Source organism: Brassica napus, chromosome C5, assembly GCF_020379485.1.
Source record: "Brassica napus cultivar Da-Ae chromosome C5, Da-Ae, whole genome shotgun sequence".
Taxonomy (NCBI): domain Eukaryota; kingdom Viridiplantae; phylum Streptophyta; class Magnoliopsida; order Brassicales; family Brassicaceae; genus Brassica; species Brassica napus.
Genome location: NC_063448.1, coordinates 19,218,364 through 19,243,256, shown reverse-complemented (window position 1 = coordinate 19,243,256; position 24,893 = coordinate 19,218,364). Strand labels below are relative to the sequence as shown.

The 24,893-nt window shown below is 33.8% G+C and overlaps 2 protein-coding genes across 3 annotated transcripts; one reads left to right on the top strand and one right to left on the bottom strand.

Annotated features, from left to right (window-relative positions):
- Window positions 1-8,629: 8,629 nt before the first annotated feature.
- On the bottom strand, window positions 8,630-16,439 carry LOC106418119 (protein LAX PANICLE 2-like). Of its 2 annotated transcripts, none has more exons than XM_013858776.3 (4): window positions 15,571-16,439; window positions 15,427-15,477; window positions 15,256-15,328; window positions 8,630-8,891 (listed from the first exon to the last, which is right to left on the bottom strand). In XM_013858776.3, the coding sequence occupies exons 1-4, from the start codon at window positions 16,350-16,352 to the stop codon at window positions 8,724-8,726; spliced, it is 1,074 nt and encodes a 357-aa protein (XP_013714230.1). In that variant the 5' UTR covers window positions 16,353-16,439; the 3' UTR covers window positions 8,630-8,723. The 2 variants fall into 2 exon arrangements, with proteins under 2 accessions (XP_013714230.1, XP_013714231.1); XM_013858777.3 differs by lacking the exon at window positions 8,630-8,891 and adding an exon at window positions 11,913-12,711 and having other exon boundaries at window positions 15,571-16,432.
- A 6,412-nt stretch (window positions 16,440-22,851) lies between these two features.
- LOC106417313 (glutathione S-transferase T3-like) lies at window positions 22,852-24,623 on the top strand. Its single transcript, XM_013858137.1, has 3 exons — window positions 22,852-22,981; window positions 23,054-23,115; window positions 24,000-24,623. The coding sequence occupies exons 1-3, from the start codon at window positions 22,852-22,854 to the stop codon at window positions 24,621-24,623; spliced, it is 816 nt and encodes a 271-aa protein (XP_013713591.1).
- Window positions 24,624-24,893: the final 270 nt, after the last annotated feature.

The following is a 24,893-nucleotide window of genomic DNA, read 5'->3' as shown; positions in this document are numbered from 1 at the left end:
AGCCGACAAATAAATATATAACTCAGCCTCCGTAAATCAGCTCTCATTTACAATGTAAGTCAGCTGAACCATGGAAATATTTCAGTAATTAATCTTTTGATCCTTAATCAGCCGTAATTAGGATGAAAAACGATAAATCAGCCGTATCGTCACATAGATCAGCCGTCAAACGAATGATATTATAGTAATTAATCTTTCGCTAATAAGTCAGCCGTAACCGAGCTGAGTTTACTGTTAATCCATCCTATTACAGCCGACTAATCATAAACTCAGCCGTAACAACATCACATTAGTCAGCCGTAAATTAGATAACTCAGCGAGTCGATATTCATTAACTCAGTCGGGGAGACATAACTCAGCCGTCTCTTAGTTACAACTCAACCAAATTTTCCAGAAAACAAACCGCCGATGTATAAGTCAGCTGTAACCTTTATCTGTAAGTCAGCCTTTATCTCATAAATCAGCCATATTTTTGTAATTAAGCCGTACAGTCTGACTGATTTATGTTCTTAAGTCAGCCTTTTCCTCTTAACTCAGACGCGTTTGTTTATTCAGCTGACATGTAGTTATAAATCAGCTGTAACGACGTATGTAGCGAATTACGGCTGGCTTAATGAAAACATGGAACATAATTTCTACGTGGCGCCGGGTTTTTGTTTATGTGGCAGCGAAAAGTAATGGCATTTCTGTAAATATGTTTTTTCTCGAAACGTAAAAAAAAGGCACGCTTGGTATTTAAAAAAGGCCAGTAATAAAAAAAAAGATCTGTATGGTTCTTGTCAATTTTCCTAAAATTTTGTATATTTAAGTAAACTTCCCAAGCATAAAACCGAAAAAAACAAAAACAAATCGGAAAGCGTAAGAGGAGAGGAGGATCCCAATGATCCTCCAAACATACTCGTTGAGACACCATCTTGGACATCCAAAACATACTTGATATCACTCAAATTACTCTAAAAAGTGAATTACTCTCTCAAATAAGAGATTCAATTGTAGTACTTACGGATCGAATCCACAGAGAGTTAGGGAACCTAATAAATCTAATCAGATTAGTTAAGCTAGGTTTTTTTAATGATTTAAATGTAAAGTTACAGGTTTGTGAACAAGTAATTACTCGATTGATTGATTGAGGTTTTGGTACTTAAATGGAAATAACTAGACTTAGGGTTTTTATTCAGGTAATCAGGATTATAATCTTACAGATGCCTAATAAGTTGTATGCATGATATTATAGAGCTCAACACTTAATAACAAACCCTTAGGTTTTCGCTTTCTAGGTTTGTCTGTTGACCAGTGTCAATCGATTATTCTATAGGAATATCGATCGATACACTTGTTCAAACGTCGACCGATTATTCGATAGAATATCGATCGACGCTCTTGGTCAAGCGTTAATGTGCGGATTGAATATGCTCACTAAGCTTCCTAGATCAGCTCTCGCCTATTCTAGTAAACTTCCTAGATCAGCTCTCGCCTATTCTAGCAATTTTAGCTCAATTAGGATGGATTCAGGGTGAAATGCAAGCTATTGCTTATGTCTACAACTCCTAGGGCAAGTTCTAGGTAGCTAATCTAGAAACATGCAGTAATGACAATCCTAATAATGAATATCGCAACTTAGCAATCTATAGTTGGGGTTAATCTCTCATAACCTATTTAAACCCTAAAATCTAGCAAGAGAACTACTTAGACATGGCCAAACAATTCATAACAACAATAAGGTATAAAAACTGCATAGAAAAATATATAGATATCAATGGAGTTTCAATCACAAATCTCTTTAGATCTTCTCTCCAATCTACTAAAAATCTTCGAAAACTTTTGCTGTAAAATCAGTAAAACAAGAAAGCACATTTTGCCTCTAACATGTTGGCAAAACTTATATAATTAGGTTAAAACTCGTCAGGGGTAATCTTGTAAATTGGTGAAGACTTGGGCTCTAAGTCGCCTGAGACCAAACGGGCTTTCTGCGCGTTTCGCTGTCGATCGATGTCACGATGTGAACATCGATCGATTATTCTTCCTAAATGTTGACCGATAGTCGAGCTCGATGGTTATCTCGGGTGCTTACTCCAAATATCTCCAAAATGTTTCAAAATCATCAATTTCCTCCAAATCACTCCTCATCCAATAAATATACTAAATAGACTCTATAATATAATAATTAATAGTTAAAACACTTATAAACCATGAGTAAAAGTGGGTCAAATCCATGGTCTATCACCATCTCTGGTGGATTAGTCATGTTCCAGTTAGTAGCTTAGGACAGAGTTCAAAAATCAAGTGGATGTTAGAATCATTTACGTTATGTGAAGGCTAGAATTATATGAATAAATCTGTGAAATCTTTTTTTTTAATTTAGCGCTTTAACTAACGGTTTATTGATGTTCTTACACCGGAAGGTATAAAGATTCAAACCTTAGAAAATGTAAAATTATCTATTTAAATAAGATTTAGGTATTAATATTAGATCCTTTCGTGAATTCTTTTCTGGTCAAACAAATGAAATCCATCATGAATAATATAAGGGCTTATTTATGTAATAAGTAATAACTAAAAGAAAATAGGAAATTAGTTTTGTAGAGCAAAGATAAAGAGAGATACAAAGAGAGAGAAAAAAGAGAAAGAAACAGTATTTTTGGTTATTTAGCAAATTTAGGTTTTTTATGGTTATAGAATGCAATTTTCGATAACATAATATACATTAGACTTTGGTATACATGCCCCCTTCAAATCCAGATATAATATTTTGGATTTTTACTATTATGTTGATAAATTCTGATTTTTTATCTTTACGTTATTGTTTGGTTCTTCTAGAATTCGATATTTGCTATCCATTAGTGATGTATATAATAATTATTTTCTATTTTTTTAAAATGACTATTTTCTAAGGGTTTTTTGCAAAATTGACCTACAACTTAAAGTCAAACACAAAACTAACCTCTTTTTTTTTTGAAAATTGGTTTTGCCCTATTCACCCCACAAGTTCATATAATTTACGAAAATGCCATCAATTTTTTTTTTTTTTCCGAAAATGACATCTTTACTCTCTCACCCTCATCATCTTCAAGTAATTACAAGATTGCCATTGTCATCAATACCACAACTACCATGAACAACCAATTTGAAGCTCTTAATGCTCCCAAAATCGATTTACCCTTCTTCTTTTTCCATTCTTGTGAACTAAACACAACATATCTCTCACTTTCTCTCCACAATGAGCTAAAAAACCCAAGATTTTGATTCTAAAATTTTTATGGTTCATAGAGTCATAGAAGCTAACGATTCTGGGTGGGTGACTTTCGTTTGTGATTCTGTGTGCTTGGAGAAGCCTTATGTATGCTAAGGAACTTATCTCACCAATTTAAGGTATGACATCGAGTTTTTTTCCAGATCTGTTCGTCAGATGACTTACTTGGGAAGTCGTCTGGCTGTAGACGACTTAACTGGAAGTCGTCTGGCTGTAGACGACTTACCTGGAAGTCGTCTTGTCAACGCAAAGGTTATTTTTGCAATTGACTTTGAAATCTGTAACCTGAGACGACTGAAAGTTAAGTCGTCTACTATTGTTTGGTTTCAAAAAAATTTCCAAAGAACCTAGACGACTTACATTTCAGTCGTCATAGGTTAGTTTTGTATTTGACTGGATAATTACAGAAGTTTGACTTCCCCAGACGACTTACATTTCAGTCATCTGTCGAAAATTAAAATAATAATATTTTTTTAAAAGTAAACGACTTACAATTAAGTAGTCATAGGTTAGTTTTGCAATTGAAAAAAAAAACTTCAAGATTTAATTATACACAGACGACTTATAATTCAGCCATCCACCAGACGACTTACTTGTAAGTCGTCGAGGATTTTTTTCCGAGATTCTGGTCAAACCTCGTAAATCCTGGACGACTTACATTTCAGTCGTCTCGTGGACGACTGAATTATAAGTCGTCTGTATATAATTAAATCTTGAAGTTTTTTTTTCAATTGCAAAACTAACCTATGACGACTTAACTGTAAGTCATCTACTTTAAAAAAAATATTATTATTTTAATTTTCACTAGACGACTGAAATGTAAATCGTCCAGAAAAGTCAAACTTCTGAAATAATCCAGTCAAATGCAAAACTAACCTATGACGACTGAAATGTAAGTCGTCTAGCTTTTTTAGAGTTTTTTTTTAACCAAACAATAGTAGACGACTTATTTTTCAGTCGTCCGAAATAACAGATTTCAAAGTCAATTGCAAAAATAACCTCTGCGTTGACCAGACGACGTATAGTTTAGTCGTCTAGACAACTTAGATTGAAGTCGTTCGCGTCTTCTCCGCTAGTTTTTAAGTCTTCTACGTTAGTTTTTGAATAACTTGTATTTTTAAGAGTGATAAGTAACTTCAAGATATGTAAAACTCATATTTACAAAATATGTTCTCTCCCTTAGTTTTACTAAATTTGACTAAGTTTTTCAACGCAAACTTATAAAAAATATGATATGCTTTGACTAGTTACTATTGTTTGTTTCTATCTCTTAAGTATTATTGTTATAGACAATAATGATGACTATTGTTATGAGTTGGAAGAAGAGTTAAATGCTTCTTAAAATGTTGTATCAATATGAAGCTACCAACATTCTTGTTTATTAAGTTGAGAAAAGGCCATTCGAGTTTATTATTGCATATGAGAGATCCAAAGATAAGGAAAAGGCTACTGAAGTCTATTATTTCATTGATTTGTAAATGTGTAAACACATTGTTAGCACATTTAATACATCTTGGAAAACATTATTACTGATTTTACAAAAAATTCACAACTAAAAGAGTAGACATGCAATTCACAAAACAGACCACAAACAAAACTATTATAGATCATTCCTCTACAAAGACAAGCTTGGATTCCACTTGAGTAGACAAGACCAGACGACTTTTAAGAAGACCATACGACTTCTAAGAAGTCCAGACGACTTCTAAGAAGTCCAGACGACTTCCAGGAAGTTCAGACGACTTTGTCAGAAGACTTTTAGGAAGTTCAGACGACTTCCAGACGACTTTACAGGAAGTCCAGACGATTTTTAGGAAGTCCAGACGACTTTCAGACGACTTCCGGACGACTTCCAGACGACTTCCAGACGACTTTCAGACGACTTTCAGACGACTTCCAGACGACTAACAAGTAAGTCGTCCCAGAAGTCTTCCAGATCTGAAAAACCTGCATATTAAATTCAGATCTGAAAAACCTGCATATTCAAAAACGTTCAAATGGCTTAAAAACAGAAAAATGAGTGGAAGATTAGATAAATCTACCTTTACAGAACACACAAAAATACATATCTAAAAATAATAGATCTACCTTTAAATTAGTGGAAGATGAGTACCATCTAATTAAAAACCTGCAAAAAAGATAGATTAGTAAGAAAGACATGAGACAAAACTGAAAAATTCATATAAAGTTTGGTGTTTTCAAGTCAAAGAGATTATAGTGGGTTTGGAGAGTTTTAGTTTGGGAAAAAAGTAAGAAATTTATACAACAAGAAGTTACCAAATGAAGAAAAATCAGACATAAGAACTTACCAAAACGCTCAGAAAAATCCAGACGACTTCAAGTCCAGACGACTTCAAGTCCAGACGACTTCCTGGAAGTCCAGACGACTTCCTGGAAGTCCAGACGACTTTGTCAGATCCAGACGACTTCCAAGAAGTCCAGACGACTTCCAGACGACTAACAAGTAAGTCGTCTCAAAAGTCTTCCAGATCTGAAAAACCTGCATATCAAATCCAGATCTGAAAAACCTGCATATCCAAAAACGTTCAAATGACTTAAAAATAGAGAAAATGAGTGGAAAATTAGATAAATCTACATTTATAGAACACACAAAAATACATATCTAAAATTAATAGATCTACCTTTAAATTAGTGGAAGATGAGTACCATTTGATTAAAAACCTGCAAAAGAGATAGATTAGTAAGAAATACATGAGACAAAACTGAAAAATTCATATAAAGTTTAGTGTTTTCAATTCAAAGAGATTAGAGAGAGGTTGGAGAGTTTTAGAATGATGAACATTACATTTTTGTTGCAGCCATTTGAGAGGAGAAGAGAGAATGTGTAAATTTTTCTTTATATAGGGAGACAAAAAATCCAATTAGGTTAAATATTTTTGACTCAGACGACTTCCTAGACGACTTACATTTCAGTCGTCTGTTGAAGAAATTAAAACAGACGACTTACATGTAAGTCGTCTAGAAGAGTTTAATATTTTTAGTGGGAAATTAAATATTTTTAGCGGGAAACTAAAATAGAAGACTTTCCAGACGACTTACAAGTAAGTCGTCTGGTTTAAATTATTTAAGCGGGAAAATAATTTTTTTAAAAAAATTTAGGCGGGAATATTTGGACGACTTACATGTAAGTCATGTGTTTTAATTTCTTCACCAGACGACTGAAATGTAAGTCGTCCGAGTAAACTGATCTGGTCAGGTTAAAACGTACATTGGTAAAATTAAAGGTTCGGTACGATGTGGACGACTGAAATATACGTTGTCCGGGTAAATTATTCAACAGACGACTGAAATATAAGTCGTCCACACCCTAAACATAACCCCTAAACTTATTTATCTAATTAAGCACTTCATAAAACCAAATCAAACTTGAAAAGTGTTTACTATACACAGAAATAAACACATATATGTGAAAACTAATTTTTGAAAAAAACATTTTAGTTTTCCAAAATCTAACCCTAACAATACATACAATACTACAACATATGTTTGCCAAACTCCTAAACCAAAGTATTTCATGATTCACTACTTCCACTCATCTATCTTCAAAACAAATCAATTTTATCATATCTTAATTTATATCACTTAAAACTGTTTATAATTACTTGATTTTTCTTTTTTCACGCATCAAAATATTTTTTTACAAGATTTATAAATTATTTTTAAAATAAACTGGTACCAGACGACTTACACTTCAGTCGTCCAGACGACTTCCAACATCTCAGACGACTCAGACGATTTACTGGGGTTATATTCGTAAAAATAGCTTCTGTTTTTTTGTTTGGTCACAAGGGGTTGAGCTGTAATTTCACTAGGCTTTTAGGTTAGTTTTGGCAAAAACCCCATTTTCTAATGCCCTTAAAATACAAGATTTTTTATGATATTATATATTGTATTTTTTGGTAACTTAAAAACAAAAAGTATTCATCATGATAGGTAGACCAAATAGAAACCAAAAGTAATAACAACGAGTCTACATTTATTGGGTTTTTTTTGACATCAAACAGCTGATATATTACTCAAAATTAAGATGGTGTAGGGAACAGACCAGAGTCTACATTTATTGGTCAGGGGTGACTAGGGGTGGGCGTTCGGGTACATATTCAGGTTCGGTTCGGATCTATTCGGGTTTCGGGTTTTCGGGTTTAAAGATTTCAGTCCCATTCAGATATTTTTAAATTTCGGTTCGAGTTCGGTTCGGATCTTTGCGGGTTCGGTTCGGGTTCGGATAACCCATTTAAATTATTTTTAAAATTTTAATATTCATTATATGCTTAAAATTTCTCAAAATCTATATAACAAAATAATATATTACATATATATTTGTATAATATATGTCAAAATACCTAAAATTAACATATAAATTGGTTTGATTTGAATATTTGGATAGAAAATCAATAGATATTTCAAGTATTTTGGTGTTTTGAATATATTTTAGCTATTTTAGACATTTACTTTTGACTATTTATGTATATTTTCAAGTATTTTAGACAACTGAGAAGTATATTATATATTTTGTATGTTTTTAATATATATTAAATCTAAAAATAAGTAATATATGTAGGTATATAAATCTATTTCGGTTACATTCGGATACCCGAAATATTTCGGTTCGGGTCGGGTTCGGTTTCCGTTCTTTAGATACCAAAATTTTGAACCCGTTCGGATATTTAATCAATTTCGGTTCGAATTCGGTACTATTTTTTTTTCATCGGGTTCGGTTCGGTTCTTCGGATCTGGGTTTTTTGCCCAGCCCTAGGGGTGAGGATTGGTTGGCTCGTACATTTTGACCGTGTAGACCACTTTTATATGATGGGATTATATGAACCGTACAATCAGCAGCAAGGAGGGATTTATCAATCAGCTATTGTCAGTGTTCCAATGAGATTATGAGATTCAGTTTATAACTTACTGAATTCAAAAATTAAAAATCCCAAAATAAACTAACAAAACTTTGTGAACTAAAAAAAGGAAAATTTTAAAATACCACTATGAAAATACCATTATTTTCTGTCTATATTAAAAACATCCTTATATAGATTCATATTTTTTTATAAGACTGTTTATAAAAATACAAATTTATAAACCTTTACAAATCATATAAAATTTATATTTTTATAGATCTTCGTAAGATAACATAATAAAATATTTCACAGTTTTATCAAACTTACTAACATGTTTATGAGTATTATAATATAGCATAAGAATGTTCAAAATTATAAACCAATTTATAAAAATGGTTTATTTGAAAATCCTACTCAGTCTTGAAAAAATAGTATCATTTACTTTTCAAAAATTTTCTTTAATAAAAAGCTCTGACTCTGAGAATAAAGAAAAAGTGAATTATAAAATTTGATCGAAAGCCCAAAGAAAAAGATGGATATTGAAAACTCGATAGGTACACAATTGTGTATGATCGTTACATGGAGAGCAAAACTATTAAATAAATTAAACATTAAGGAGTCCTACCATAGTGCAAAACCATGACATGATCACTAGTTGATGAATCCCGAAGCGAGGTGAATGACGGGGAGGAAGATAATTTTGGACTCCATATTGTATCTCTTACATGCTGCATCGTCAACAACGGCGATAATTGTTGTCCTCTGCATCTTATCTCTATCTGTTTCCATTTGCAAGCATAAAACAAACCAAAATGAGTCAAAACCACAAATTTAACATGATCTGCAAAATTTTATAACCGATTTGATAACCTGCTGGCTGTTGAAAACATTACCCCGTCTATGACATGACTATAACCACTTAACTTCGAATTTTATGTGTTTTTTGTCAACAACATTAAAGAAACTTGGGCGGTGTTTGTTGTCGTAGTTAATGTAACGTATTCCTAACCCTAAAATCACACTTTTCATCGACTTGACGCCAAAGATACGAAGTGAAAAATACAAAAGCATCAAGAACAACTAAATTTTGGAACCAAGCGTTCGTGGCTTGGTGGTAAAGGAGGTACAGCTGTACTGCCCGTCACCTGGGTTCGAGCTTTGGCCACAACAGATTTAGCATCCCTTCCGTTGGGGCGTTGGACCCCCTACGGGGATAGTTGGGAATGTAGCTGCCCAGATACCAGAGTTATAAAAAAAAAAAAAAAAACAACTAAATTTTGGTCAGCTGACACTACAACTGGAAATGAATATTTTTTTAAAAAAGCACTATAAAAAGAAAATTCATTCAAGTTCAGAAAATTGTCCCTATAGATTAGAAAGAAAGACAAACCAAAATCTGGTCAGTTCCGGAAGGCTTACCGAGGCTGACACTACGGCGTAAAACCTGCCCGCCACTTTTAATGATAACGGGGGCCTAGCATGACTTTTCCCACAATGTGAACGTAAAAAATAAAATCAACACTAGATTCATCTTACACTCGAGGATATTGTGTTTGCTTTTAGAAGAATAATAATTCAGCAAGAAATGAATTTTAGCGTTCTACTGGTCGCACCTCAAAATCACGTTTTCATGCACGTTTAATTCATCCAAAAAGATGCAAGTGTTCCTTTACGTAATCGGATAAAGTTTTGTTCTATTTTGCTGTTGAAAAGTCAAGCGTTCAAATCTAGTCTTCTAGTTATTGAAATACGTTGTTTTATGTTCTATTTTAGGAACGTGATTGGTTGGTGAGGAGACAATCAAGTCATTTCAAAACTTCTGCAAGTGCACCACTTGCGATTATGATGCGACATTTTGCACGTAACTTTAAGCCCACTATTAAAATTCTATTACGAAATAAAACATAGATATCTGCTATTAGACGAGAATAGCTGACCTTAGCAAGCATAAGCGTGACGACAGGGTTTGTTTACAACAATTCCACTTTAAAAAAACTGAACCGTAAAGAGATACCTTGTATATGACCACAACCTTAGACTGGTCCTACTAAACCAAAATATTCACACATATGATTTTCTAATATCGGCCAAGATTTTTTCACGGTCAAGATCTTACTAGTTATAACTTATAAGAATACGCTGAATATATATTTTTTATTAACTCCTACGTACATATTATATTTCTAGGTCCTAAGTAGCAGTTTTCATTAAATTGAAGGTAACAAAGTTATAGTAACCTGAAAATGAATTTCGCTTATATCGGCTCCCAAACAGAAAAGATACATCGACTTCGGGATCTCAGGCACAACACGGTTTCACATCCCAGTGTCTTTTCCAAAACAATTTATGTTTTTATTTTGGGGGGGGTGGGGAGGCGGCGGGTAGACAACCAAATTGAAGTAATGAAGTGTTTAAACCAGGATATAATTAAAGCTTTCTGTTAGAATCTGATAAATTTTTTATTTTAGATGATGGTTCGAAAGATATATGTTTTACTGTTAGCTAAATATATACTCCGATGGATTCGAAAGATATATGTTTTACTTTTAGCTAAATATATATTCCCTCCGTTTTCGAAGGTAAAACTTTTTAGATTTTTTTCTCGTTCCACAAATATAGATTTTCTATATTGTTAAAGTATTTTTTTATACTTTTGAGAAATATTAATTGAGAATATTTGAATTGATTAAATTTTACTGGTGGAAAATTATTGAAAAAATGTATAATAAAGTAAAAAATAAATTAAATTATAAATATTTATTAAATTTTTAATAAGCGTTTATACTCTAGAAAATTTTAATTATTTTCGGAACAGGTGGAGTATATGAAGCTGATGTACGAGAGGACGACAAAAAAATCGTAACAAAATATTAGTGATGACTTCTTTTCCAGGTATAATAAAAAGCTACAGTGGATATATCTCACACATCCAAAATCAAATAAAAAAGACGACAAAGATTATTGATTCCTAAATATATAGCCTTCCTGGTGAAGATGGTGCCTCTCGAAGAATAGAAAAGGTAGATAATGATATCTAGCTCCATAAATACATGACTGCCATCTAAATTTTCGTTTGTTAACCTACAGTCGTGAAATTGGTTTATATATGTATGAATATGTTACTATAGTATAAAGGGTATTGATTCTAATTTAAATGTCATGAACACTGAACAGTATCATTTCTACTCTACTAGAGGGACATTTATAAATCGGCTTAACAAATATTCTCTAATTTGATGAAGAACATTGACAACTTTTTTATTAAAAAAACATTAAACTTTAAACGCTTAGTATATTTAAACTTAAATATTTTTTAAACTTTAAAATCAGAAACGAAAAGAGAGAGAATAAAATTACAAGAATATATCATAATTGTGATGGATTTCTTGACTTTGACTTTATATACGAGTTAAATGACTGATGTCATGATTGTGACAGAAATTGATTTTTTAACAAACGTAAGCAATTTTTCTTCAGAAATTTCTTACAAAATATTCTAACTTTTCAAATAATATGTAGAAATTCGCCTGGTGATTTGTGTAACTCTAAATAGCAATATTTCTAATGGGTCATCTTCATATTGCAAAACTAGTTTAAAAATAAATAAATAAATATGTTTTTGATCGCTTCTTTGTAAGCATAAGAATTTAAATGTGTGTGTATATATAATTAAAAAAAATTTACATCTAGAGACAATTTTCCACATTCAAATTATACTACAAGACACTTATCATTTGAGACACACTTTCTTTTGTCAAAAAGACTCATATGACCCTAAACTAAAGAGAATCTCTCTCCTCTTCTTATTTCATTTTATTATTTTTCTTATTATACTTTATGTATTTATTTATTTTTATCTCAAGTTCTAAAATATATTAAACAAAAATAATTGTCATAATAAACTATATATAAAATTATATATCTTTTAAGATCTATGTTCATATATATATTATATATATTAATGTGTAAACAAAATGTGGACGTGGACACAGAAGCGTGGATAACAGAATTATAAATTAGTTGTGGACATGAACATCTTAACATAATTATAAACTAGTTGTGGACATGGACAATATTCCTTGGATTCCATTCATCATCTCGGAATCTAAATTCAACTTTAATCAAAATTACATCCATCCACATCATGACAAAGCGCAAATTTCTTAGATCAGAAATCTCTGACATGCAAGATCTATTACTTTCCGACAAAAGGTAAACGCTTCTTCGATTTTTCTCTTCGCTCATACTCACAATATCATCTCTTTCTCATCTTGATTGAAGTTTAATTGCATATAATTTATCAATTGAGCTGAAGAAGCCAAGTGTTTGTATTGGAGATAACAGAGTTCGTGTCCATGTTTTATGGTATAATTTTAGTAACATGAGTCCATATCCACGTATTGTTGTATAGTTTTATGGAATCAAAACAGAGAGTTTGTCCACCTTATCTACTATAAACACATTAACATCACACATCCACACATTACTCATCACTCATCCACACATCACTCGTCCACAAATCACCCAACCACGCATCACTCGTCCACAAATCACCCATCCACAAGTGTCATTTCCATTAAGGGCAAAATTGTCCACACTCTGTTGTTAGTCCACAACAAATTGTGTCACATGTAAAAAGTGTTTTTAGGTGTAATAGAAAATCAAAAAGTGTTAATCTAACTCTGTAAATAAATAGTGGGATGGAATACTTTTTTTAACTATTTTTACGAAACTCAAAGTAATCGTCTATTTACCCTACAATTGCCATATATATTCTGCGGTAATCGAAGAGAATGTGTTGAAAAGGCAGAAGAGAGATGTTACTATTTTTTAATTAATACAAATTATTATCATCACTTGATTAGAATAAATCACAGTTTAAAATGCTTGAAATCGACTTTGATTTAACTTTTAAATGGAGTATCAACTAATTAACTGAATAGGAAAAAATTTTACCTATAAATATTAAAATTAGTGAAGATTTGTAATGCTTGGAGCGGGAAAGACAATTCTTTTGGCTCGATGGAAAAGACAAAGTTAGCCATGCAAGCATCAATGCTTTCAAATCACGTTTTTCATGATCAAATGGTTATTTGAGTTAGAATTTTATAAGTCACCGATTTCAATTGTCTATCATGGACATAGTGAAAGTATCAAATATCAATATAGAATGTTATAATCACAATACATTAATTATACATAAATCCTTGTGATGGTTTCGCGAAGTTTTAGTAATTGGACCAAATATCAATATATTCTTGCGACGACATGCATGCTCGAAAGAAAACAGGCAAAAAAAAACGAGAACATAAGCATTAAACGGATGTTTCGACGTTAGTTTATACGTCAAATGTTCTAGAAAGTGTTAGCCGTTTATTATAGGGCAAATCTCCAAAATAGCACATTTCTAAGTTTATATCACAAAAATAGCACTCAAAAACTAAAATGACCAAAATAGCACATTTCTAAGTTTATCCTTTGAAAATTTTAATTTTTTTATTTTTCAAAATTTGAAATCTTATCCCCAAAACCTCATTTCTCAACTCTAAACCCTAAATCCTAAACCCTAAACCCTAAACCCTAAACCCTAAACCCTAAACCCTAAACTCTAAACCCTAAACCCTAAACCCTAAACCCTAAACCCTAAACCCTAAATCCTAAACCCCACCCTTTAACTCTAAACCTTAAGTTTGTGACTTTTGATAAAACATTAAGTACTATTTTTGTGACTTTTGACCTTGAGTGCTAGTTTGGGAACAAAAACTTGATTTAGTGCTATTTTTGTCTTTTTCTCTTTATTATACATTCTTTTTGCTATATAGAACAAAATTTTGTATATAGAATAATAAGCAAACGCTAATGTATTAATTATGCGCGATAATTAACAAAATCGACAAGTTTGATCACCACTTAATGTCTAAAAGGTCGCTTTTCTAAACCTGGTAGATTGAATACACTGTGTATGTACTAATGTACACAGACACCTACGCATGCAGTTGATTCTTGTATGGCAAAAGACTTCTTATCACATGAACATATATTTTTGAGCCTATCTAGACTACATAGGAACATGCAATATACTTGATTATTGTACATTCTGATTAACCAGAGCATCTACGCACACAAATACGCATTAAGCTCTTGAGGTTGGGTTAAGATATCCGTTCTTTTGTGGTTTCTACTATTCTCAAGGCAGGCATGCCTGATGACTCAGAGTTGTTTTGTTCCAAAAATAATATTATCATAAATTATTATTAATATGACTATATTATAGTCTGAAACTGAAAGGGCCAGTTATAGTTCCCCTCTCGTTTTCCATTCCCCTATGTGTACATATTATAACAATTGTAAAGTTAATAATTATTGATAAGGTGGTGGGTACTTTGATAAACGTTCAATCAAAAACCTAATTAACAACTAATCCATCAATTTCAAAATGTTACATATTTTAGTTTTTCACGCATTTTAATAAAACACACTAAATTTACATAATTTGTGATTTTCTATTTTTCAATAATTTTAAGCCAATAAAAATCCAATAAATGCAATTAGTTTTTTGAAGTTTGCAATTAATTAATAAAACATGCATTGAAAATGCAAAAAAAATAGATCTTTTAAAAACAAATTTTTTCTCTAAAATATGTACGTAACTTTATGAAACGGCGGGAGTATTTTATTTACAAAGAAGATAAATACTAATTTTTGGGTGATCAAAGTTATTACTAGAGAGTGTTTTTGAGAGGGGGAAAAACTTGGTAGGAATCATTAAGCCAGAGTTATGAATATGTAGATTGAAATTGATTGATTCAACACAGGAATCGAGGTTAAAATCCGAACCCTATGTTATTCGTGAGTATTTATTAGGTTTTAACACTAAATCAAGGATGTTTTGTAGCTCTCAATATTCAGAAAGTGGTTTCACTCACCTACGTTACTATAATTTGAATATTTCTGGCTCACATTTAATTGAACTAAGTTATGACAATTACGTCGGTGCACAGAAAAGACAATTACGACACCATGACATCAGACGTGCGACCTAATAAGTTGGGGATTTAGTTCTAGTGTCATTTTAATTTCATATCGACAAAACTTAGAAGATTAAAAATCATATATAAAAGAATTGGGAGTTTAGATATTTACCTCAGATTCACTATCCAGTTGAAGCTTCTTCATAAGGTACTTAATTAGCAATCTAACTGTGATTTTCCCGTCTCTTATCCATGCAAATTCAAAACATAATAGTAAGTAATCGTTAGTAACTTCCATATATAAATCAAATTTAAATAATGTATGAGACAAAAATAGACTTACTTGATTCTCAAGTAGCGTTTATTAACTTGAGGCAAAAACGGTTCCTTTTCCCTGCGTTCACAAATCCAGTTTTATCAAACATATGCACATGTGTAACAGACTTATGTAAACATATGAAGAAAAGGTAAGAGAGGTCTTAATTACTGAAATTGTGAAGCTTGAAGAAGAAACCAAAGACCAGAATGTGGTCTTCTTGGAGGATCAAGAACCCTAAACTCCGAGCTTGGTCCAGCTCCTCCCTCTTCCACACAACAACTCCGTGTAACATTGTTATTGTTAATAACGTTACGCTCACTCATCATTCCTAATGATGATGGTCTACATGGCGCCGTATATTGAGGTATCCATGGCGTTGAAGATGGAAACGAAAACGCGGCGTTGATCAAAGTTTGTGGCCGAGTTAATTGATGATTGTAAACCAACGACGCTCCGCGCATCGTTAGCAATTGATCATGACAATATGGAGGCTGCTGCGGTTGCTGCGGCTGCCGGTGATCTTCTACACTACTACTAAACGCTCCTGCCGCGGTTGAGGTTGAGGTAAACAAACTGAGCTCTAACGAGTTTTCTCTCCCACGTGCGTTTTTGCTACAACAACGTTGGAGCTTATACGACGCCGTGTTGTTGGTGTTTTCTTCAGGTCCTATACCTAAGCGGAGCCAAGATTTATCTTTGTTATCTTCTATGTCAATACAAGAAACGACGGCGTTCCTTGATGCGGATCCATCGTCTTTGTTGCCCTGAGGGGAGGACATGTATGCTATTGGATCGGAGACGGAGCATGTTTCTCCACTAGAATCTTGATTGTTTATTGTTGCTTCTCTGATCATCTCTGCCTTCGTGAAACCGCCTCGGCCACCGCTGCAACCGCCGTAGCTGAAAACGCCTAAAAGGGGTGAGGAATCAAGAGGAACCATATTGGTCATATGATCTCAGCATGAGCCCTTATATGGAGGGATTGTTGGAAAAGTGAGGAGAGAGCTTAGAGGAGGCATGGTTTTGTGGAAAGGAAATGATTCTCATGAAGAAGATAAGGGTTTTGTTTATTTATATATTTATTCATTTTCTCCTTTTACAATATTTTATACATATATATGTACTTTTTAATTATACTATATGCGTGTAGGGTTGTGAGTGAGAGAGGACGAGGAAGGGAATTATTCCTTTGCAAATCTTACTTTTCACTAATTCTCTTTGTTTGGAAGCTTGTGGGAATGTAAGGAAGAGAGAGAGGAGTGTGATGGTCTCTCTGGCTGTCAGATTTATATTCAATAAAAATATCTGAATTATGAATTTTTTCATGTACGTAGAGATCATATATACGTAATGTATAAAAGCTTATATATATAATTCAGGAATACACTTTTTCTCTTACTTTTTTTTTCTGATAAATTTAAAATATAATGTAACTTTTTCTCTTACTTACTCAAAATGATTTAACAATATTAATTATTTCTGTAAAAGTTTATTTGGGTTTTATTGACTTTTAAAGAACGAAAGGTATGCGAGAAAAAGGATGAATTGTGGTGTGATCGATCCAGCTAATCGCATTTTTTTTTCAGGCCATGTTCAGATGACAAAAAAACTGACAGCCAAAGTTATTAATTTGTTTTCAACGAATTAAAATACTAATATCCTTAAAAAGTTTATTTTTAGCCCTAATGTGCTATTTTTTAATGGGATTTTTGGGATATTTTTGATGTAACTAGATTGTAACGATCGCTTCCAAAGTAGTTTCTTTTATAACGAATACTGTTTACGAATGTAGTCTTATCGAATTTGATTCTTCTCTATGTATGTTTAGAGTCTTTAGACTATAATTATATTTTTGATTATCATCCAGTTAGTTTATTTTGCTATCCAGCAGAGGTCATCCACATCACTTTCCATAATTTTCCATATATATATTTTATAGGGTGACAAAATTACTCAAAAGGCTATAAAAAGCAATTGCGACTGCTGGTTTGGTTTTACGTTTGCACAGAAGTTCATGAATGTATAATGAAAACATGTTGCGTTTGCACAGATTTAAAAGAAGACGATTTGTAATGATATCAACTAATTTATCTTCAATTGCGATAATTGATTCTCCTAAAAAAACTATCATTGCAATCTCCTTTTTGTTTTCTACAAAAATCACTCATTTCCGAAAATATTTTAACAGTCTCACAACTTTATCTTTTCATTGAAGTCTTACGAAAAATAGCATCATAAGTTAATCATATGTATCAACCATAACAAAAGAATTTGTGACTATCGAGGCTAGTTTAGTGTTGAATTTTTTTTATAGCTAATTTTTGTTTGGTATGTGAAAGTATTTCGGCCATATATAGAAAGTAAACTAAATTACTGTTGACGATATTGTTATACCGCTAATAGTTTCAGTACGTCACTACGAGAAAACATCGTAATTCTGACGGACATTCTGACGGAAAATGAGATCCTCGGAATATTCCGACGAATTTCCGAGGAAATTCCGAGAAAACCCAAATTGAAATACCGAAGAAGGCATATTCTTTGGAAAACACCGACGAATATCCGAGGATATATTATAGCCGTTAGAGAGCCGTTGGAGATTTTAACAATTTTGAAGAAATTCCGAAGAAAGAGCTGTTGCCGCCGGTATTCCGTCAGAATTTCCTCGGTATTGTCGGCAACATTTCATCTATAAATACCCGCACCCTCCAACCTCTTCATTCACTCCATTTCTTCATCCTCTCACATACTATATTTACACACGAATTTGATTGAAAAAACATGTCTTCTTCAAATTATTATCGTTCTTAGATCGATCGAGCTCATTTGGATCCGAACACGAGATTGCTTACGGAAGAATACCAACGAGGTATAACCAAATTCATGGGGTTAGTTCAACGACAACCAGAAGCAGAAACGGGTATGTTAAGATGTCCTTGCTCTAATTGTAAAAATAGAAAGATTATTAAAGAGTGGGATGTTTGGACTCATCTATATTTGAATGGGTTTACACGAAGTTACAAAATTTGGTATCATCATGGAGAAACTGATTATGAATATGGTAGTACTAGCGAACTTCAGCCTGCGGTTAGGTTAGAAGAACCAATTAGAATGGATGTAGATTATGGTGTAGGTACTGAGCAGATGGTAAATGATCATTTTAGAGGGGAAGATTTACCCAATGCAGAAGCTATGAGATTTTATGATATGTTGGATGCTGGAAAGCAACCCTTGTACGAAGGTTGCAGAGATGGTCATTCAGCTTTATCATCTGCAACAAGACTGATGGGCATTAAAACATATTACAATTTGGCTGAAGACTGTGTGGATGCAATTACTGATTTTGTAAAATGTATTCTACCTAAGGATAATGTAGCCCCTAGTTCATACTACGAGGTTCAGAAACTGGTAGCTGGTCTTGGTTTATCGTATCAGGTAATAGATGTATGCAGCGATAACTGCATGATTTATTGGAGGGCGGATGAAGAGCGGGTTACATGCAAATTTTGTGTAAAAACTCGTTATAAAGATACGAGTGGAAGAGTTCCAGTGCCATTTAAAAGGATGTGGTATTTGCCTTTGACGGAAAGGTTGCAGAGGTTGTATCAGTCTGAACGCACAGCGCAACCAATGAGATGGCATGCGGAGCATTCAACAAATGGTGAGATTAGACATCCTTCAGATGCAAAAGCGTGGAAGCATTTCCAATCAAAATATCCCGACTTTGCGTATGAGAGAAGAAATGTCTACCTTGGATTATGTACTGATGGTTTCAGCCCGTTTGGCAAGAGTGGAAGACAGTATTCTCTATGGTCAGTCATTCTTACACCATACAACTTACCGCCAAACTTGTGCTTGCGACGAGAGTTTTTGTTTCTCTCCATTCTCGTTCCCGGACCAGAGCATCCTAAGAGATCACTTGATGTGTTTCTTCAGCCACTAATATATGAGTTGCAACAACTATGGGCTCAAGGTGCTGAAACATACGATGTTTCATGTAAAGAAAACTTTCAAATGCGGGCAGTACTTATGTGGATAATAAGTGATTTTCCAACATATGGTATGTTATCTGGATGGACAACGCATGGAAGGCTATCATGTCCATATTGTCAAGATGACACAGATGCTTTCCAACTAAAGAACGGAAGGAAAACGTGTTGGTTTGACTGTCACAGACGATTTCTACCACCTGATCATCTATACCGCATGAGTAAGACTTTGTTTACGAAGAACAAACGGGTGTTTGATGGTCCACCTGAGGAAGTTAGTGGGAAAGAACAAGCACGCGTTTGCTAGATTGTATTATTATTTTTACGTTTTGCACGTATATATATCATATCTTAAATAAGTTAAGTGTTCGGGGTTAACGAAATGGATGATCAACTTACATTAAACAATTTTGTTTTACTGCGATACTTATCTACCTTAGATGTGATTGATGGTTTTTTATTACTAATGTGTAAAACACATGTACGTGCATCTTGTTAATATGTTTTTGTAAGAAAAAATTAAAAATCAAATTTAGTAAAAAAAATTCAAAAATATAAGTAGGACAAATGAAGTACCATAGTTGCACTTATTACATATATGGATATAATAAAGAAATAGTGCATGAGTGAGTTGATTAAATAATAAAAATAGTTTTTGATTAAAAATGCGGCAAGTGGAATGGGCAGAGAGTGGAGAGGAATATGATGACAATACCTGTCAAAATGTCAATAATAAGATAGATTACTTGGAATAATACATAATAATAAAATATGTATACATGCATGATGGGAAGTTGAATCAAACTAAAAGAAAAACCATAAAAGGGAGCGTGAAGAAAGAATGAAAGACTAATAATAAAGAAATGATGCAAGGAGTAGAAACTGATAAAGCATGTATTCTTTTTATTTGTATATACGATGACAGGTGGGTATTAACCAAGCAGTGATAATCCAATAGTAAAAGATTTTGGAGTACGACGTAAACCATTTATCTTGGGTTTATTTCTATTTTTGGGAACAATATTGCAATTTGGATATGAGTTTTGGTCCATACAATTACATAGTAGTCCAACAACAAATGATCTAGTTACCTTCTGCATTAATAGGAAGACATTTGAAACTCATATTAGGCATGACAATATTCATTCCACTCGGTGGCACTATTTTTGTGATTCTCTAAAAATTGACTGGATCAACTGACATAAAAAATGGAGCTATTAAATATATATGATGGTTGTAAGACACAATATAGAAAAAAATCTAAAAGTGGAAAAAATAAAAACTCAAAAAGAAAGGAAAAAATAATGAAAAAGAGAATTGGGCATGCATGATGGTGTTTGGTATCCGCAGAGCCCGAGGACCCAAACCACATATGAGGTGGGGACTCTTCTGATATTTCTCTGAACTCCATGTGACCCCCACAATTCATCTACATTATACACATAACACATGCATATATACTTTTTATTCCGATTGTCTTTTACGTTTTTGGTTATATATATCCTTTATATCTTTCACATAGACTGCATAGTTGTGTGTAATCGTTGCTGCTGCAGGCAATTTTTTACCTTCGAACTATTATGTAAACTTTTTAGTCGATACCAACCGAAATGATACTAGAAACGTTAGTCGACAGTGGTCGAAAAGGAAGATGGACAATAAAAGGAGAGTTGTTTGAAGCAGCGAGTTTGAGTTTTGGCCGTGAGAAAGGAAACATATTTAAGAAAAATCCTAATTAATTGCAAAACGTTTGACGAAATGGTGACATAATAATAAGTGACTATTCCTTTTGTTAAATCTGGCTACTATAATGTAGTTTTTCTTGTCAGCTATGACTATAATGTAGTTATATAAGAAAAAGGTTGTAAGATAAACTAAATATAAGTGTAGTAAAGAACCTTTTTTTTTTGTCAACTAGTAAAGAACCTTTTTAAGCATGCATATTAGATGCGATCGTAATACTCATTTAGGTATAGTATTGTCTTTTCATTTGGTAAAAGCACTCAGACTCTTAATATATATATATATACACAAAATGTAATAAATTAAATCTATGGTAACTGAAAAGGTATATAATAGAGTTCTCTCCATAGCTTCGATACCATCTAAATTATTTATAAACCAATGAAAAACGGCGAAGATATGAAGCGAGAAGAACATATTTTCACTTACTTTAACCCACCCCCACCCCAAAAAAACATATTTTCACTTTTTGTTAGTCTGGTTTTAAACTCAAAACGGTTTTTTTTTTTTTTGGTCAAACAAACTCAACAGTTTTTCAACATCACACTGCAACTCAATTCGATTTTTTCTTACAATTTAAATTCTCTAGAATCGATCTCTTTTGTTCAGTTGTGATACCTGGACGAGTCTAATCATTTCAAATTATCCTTAGGACTGCCTTGCGATTCTATTACAACACGCCTGAAACTCTGTGCTCCGTTCGTCTCTTGACACGTTTGTGGTTGTATATGCAGACAGAAACTCTTAACTCAGTAGGCCGATATTTCTGTTTTTGTTGACCACACCAAATGTAATATTCTGGCTAAAGGCCTTCATTGGGTTATGTGTCGTCAGTTGTGTGAGATTGATAATATTTGGACACACTTTCAGCCTCCCAACATTTGATGCGTATACGAAATTACTTTCAACTAAGAGCATCATTATCGCAGGATCTTAGAACATCTCCAACGGTGATATCCCATTGTAGTTTTTAGAAAAAATGTTTTTTGAATTTTGAATTTTTAATTATTATTTTTTTTTCTTTTTCAGATTAAAAAAAAAAAACCAACTAATCGCGGAATGCCACATGTCATGGGGGCCCACAAATAATGCAAGGATTCACTAAGGAAAAGTCATTATTTAACAATTTTAAGGATTGAATCCTTATCATTTGGTAGGATCCACTGATTATTTAATTTTTTTTTCCTAATGACTTCCCCTTAAGGATTGCTGTTGCGGTTCTTAAGTGGGTCTTTAAGGTTTTTAGCTTTTAAAAATAAAAGAAAATTGGGTAATTAATAAAAGACGTCCATTAATTAAGGGACACAAGAACCGTCTTTTGAGACACGTGTTGGCATTCTGATCATTCTCTCTTTCTCTCTCTTTCGTCTCTCTCATTCCGCCTCTCCGATTTCTCGATCTCTCTCGAAAGCATCGACGGTGATTCTCTCTCGGCGGAATCGAAAGGAATCGACGACCGGACTCGACGATGGTGTTTACTCGACGGCTCAGATGATGTCTCTCTCTCGAGACGGACTCCTCGCATGCCTCTCTCTCTCGACGGCTCGGTGGACTCTTCGCATGTCTCTCTCTCGCAATGGCTCAGATGATGCCTCTCTCTCTCGACGGACTCCTCGCATGTCTCTCTCTCTCAACGGCTCAGATGATGATCTCTCCCGACGGCTCAGATGATGATCTCTCCCGACGGCTCCGATGATGATCTCTCCCGACGGGTACGATGATGATCTCTCCCGACGGCTCAGACGATGATGATCACTCCTCGTCTGTGTCTCTCTCGACGGCTCACCTCGATGATGAATCACTTCATCTCTCTCTCCGGCCCGGAGGTCTCCTCGACAAAAGAAAAGGTTAAGCTATGTATATGAATCCTTCTTGATTGTGTTGGTTCCTGCCTCCTGATTTGTTTCTGTTTTTTGCAGGTCAGATGGACAGATCAAGAGACGAAGGTTCCTCAAACAAGACGACTACAATTGCAATACAGGTAAACCATTTTCTATGTGTGATCTTTAAAATTGATTGAACGTTAGATAAAACGGAATGTGGAATTTGTGAATCTCGTCTGCAATTACTAGATATGTTGTGTCTCTTTGATTCTGAAATGCAATAGAGGTTGGTGATAATCGAATGTATTGTTTGTGAATCTCGTCTGCATTTAATTGATTTGTTGTGTCTCGCCTGGTCTGAAATGCCATAGAGGTTAGTGATAATGCAATAGAGGTTGGTGATAATTGTTGATTTGGTCTGCACTAACATGGTTTAGCTTATGTTGTGAACTGTCTCTTTTGTTGAATTTGATTAACGTTTGAAAATAAAGTGAAAGTGGTTGTGAAAGTGTAATAAATTGAAGTTAGATATATGTCAAGTCGAGGTTGGTTGTGGTTTGTTATTTTAAACTTAACCCGAACCCAAAAGTCTTCTTTACAGCTTTGTTTTAAAGGCATGAGTTTATTACTTCACAAGTTGTATTGAAACATGGATTGTCGAGTTGGTTGGGTGTCTTGAATGAGTCCGTCCTTCTCTTTAATCTATAAAACTCTTTCCTTGTCCGCTTTCTTGAATACATTCATATCTCTTCCAACTCCAACAGATTCCTATATGTTATTTCTCTCTTCTTTGACTTCTCAAATGTCTTTTAATCCATTCACTGACTCTTCAAACTTTGTTGAGCAACTTCATAGCCAACAAAATGTAGTCTTCGGTAACGTTTCAAATAGTGTTTCACTATCTTCTTTGCAAGTTCCTTTCCAAGCCAGTCAAGGAACCGAAGATTCTAACTTCGGTGTAGAAACTCCAACCAGTCGCAATGAACGAAGGACCTAGACCCCCACTGAAGATGTAGTGCTCATCAGCTCGTGGTTAAACAAGAGCAAAGACCCCGTGATAGGGAATGAGAAAAGTTCGGTTGCGTTCTGGAAAAGAATTGCTGCGTACTTCTCGGCTAGTCCCAAGATTTATCCCGGTGAGAGAAGAGAAGCATCACACTGCAAGCAACGGTGGCACAAGATGAATGACTTGGTCTTCAAGTTTTGCGGAACATATGAAGCAGCAACAAGAGAAAAAAGTTGTGGGCAAAATGAGGATGATGTTCTCAAACTAGCCCACAAAATCTTCTTCACCAATCATAAAAAGAAGTTCACACTTGAGCATGCTTGGAAGGAGCTGAGAAATGACCAAAAGTGGTGTGAGCTTTCTTCGAGTAAAAATGAAGGAAGCTCCAAAAGGAGGAAGTTTGAGGACGGTTCACACTCAACATGCTCTGAAGCAAATGAAACAGACAGTGGTATAGCTTATGAAGGAACCACTCGTCCCACCGGTGTAAAAGCAGCAAAAGCCCGTGGGAAGAAACCGATGGGTGTTGCCAAGGACATGTCTCAATTTCAGACTATGTGGACCATCAAGCAGCAAGACTTGGCTGCTCTCAAGGAAAAGATCTCGAAGATGAGGCTACTAGACAGTCTGATTGCAAAACAAGATCCCCTAGCTGACTGACTATGAAGAAGCTCTGAAGAAGAAGCTAATCAATGAGCTGATGTCTAATTAGATTAAGTCTAACTCTCGGTTTAGTTCTTGTTCTTGTTGTTCTTATGCTTTGTTTAAAGTCTAAGTTGAAGTCTTGTCAATGTTGAGCTATATTTATGTTAATGTTTAATGTTCTACTTGTTAAAGTCTAAGTTTATAGTCTTGTTAAGTTCTTGTTGGTCTTCTGCTTTGTTTAAAGTTAAGTTTTATTTGTTTCAGGTAACGGGAAAGAAGAGGAGA

Excerpts from the sequence above, each read along its gene's own strand:
- LOC106418119 (XM_013858776.3), bottom strand. The coding sequence starts at position 16,352 with ATGACCAATATGGTTCCTCTTGATTCCTCACCCCTTTTAGGCGTTTTC. Across the intron at positions 15,329-15,426 it reads AAACGCTACTTGAGAATCAA|AGACGGGAAAATCACAGTTA; the intron begins GTAAGTCTATTT and ends TGCATGGATAAG. Across the intron at positions 8,892-15,255 it reads AACTGGATAGTGAATCTGAG|ATAGAGATAAGATGCAGAGG; the intron begins GTAAATATCTAA and ends AAATGGAAACAG.
- LOC106417313 (XM_013858137.1), top strand. The coding sequence starts at position 22,852 with ATGATGATCTCTCCCGACGGCTCAGACGATGATGATCACTCCTCGTCT. Across the intron at positions 22,982-23,053 it reads TCTCCTCGACAAAAGAAAAG|GTCAGATGGACAGATCAAGA; the intron begins GTTAAGCTATGT and ends TGTTTTTTGCAG. Across the intron at positions 23,116-23,999 it reads CGACTACAATTGCAATACAG|AGCAAAGACCCCGTGATAGG; the intron begins GTAAACCATTTT and ends TGGTTAAACAAG.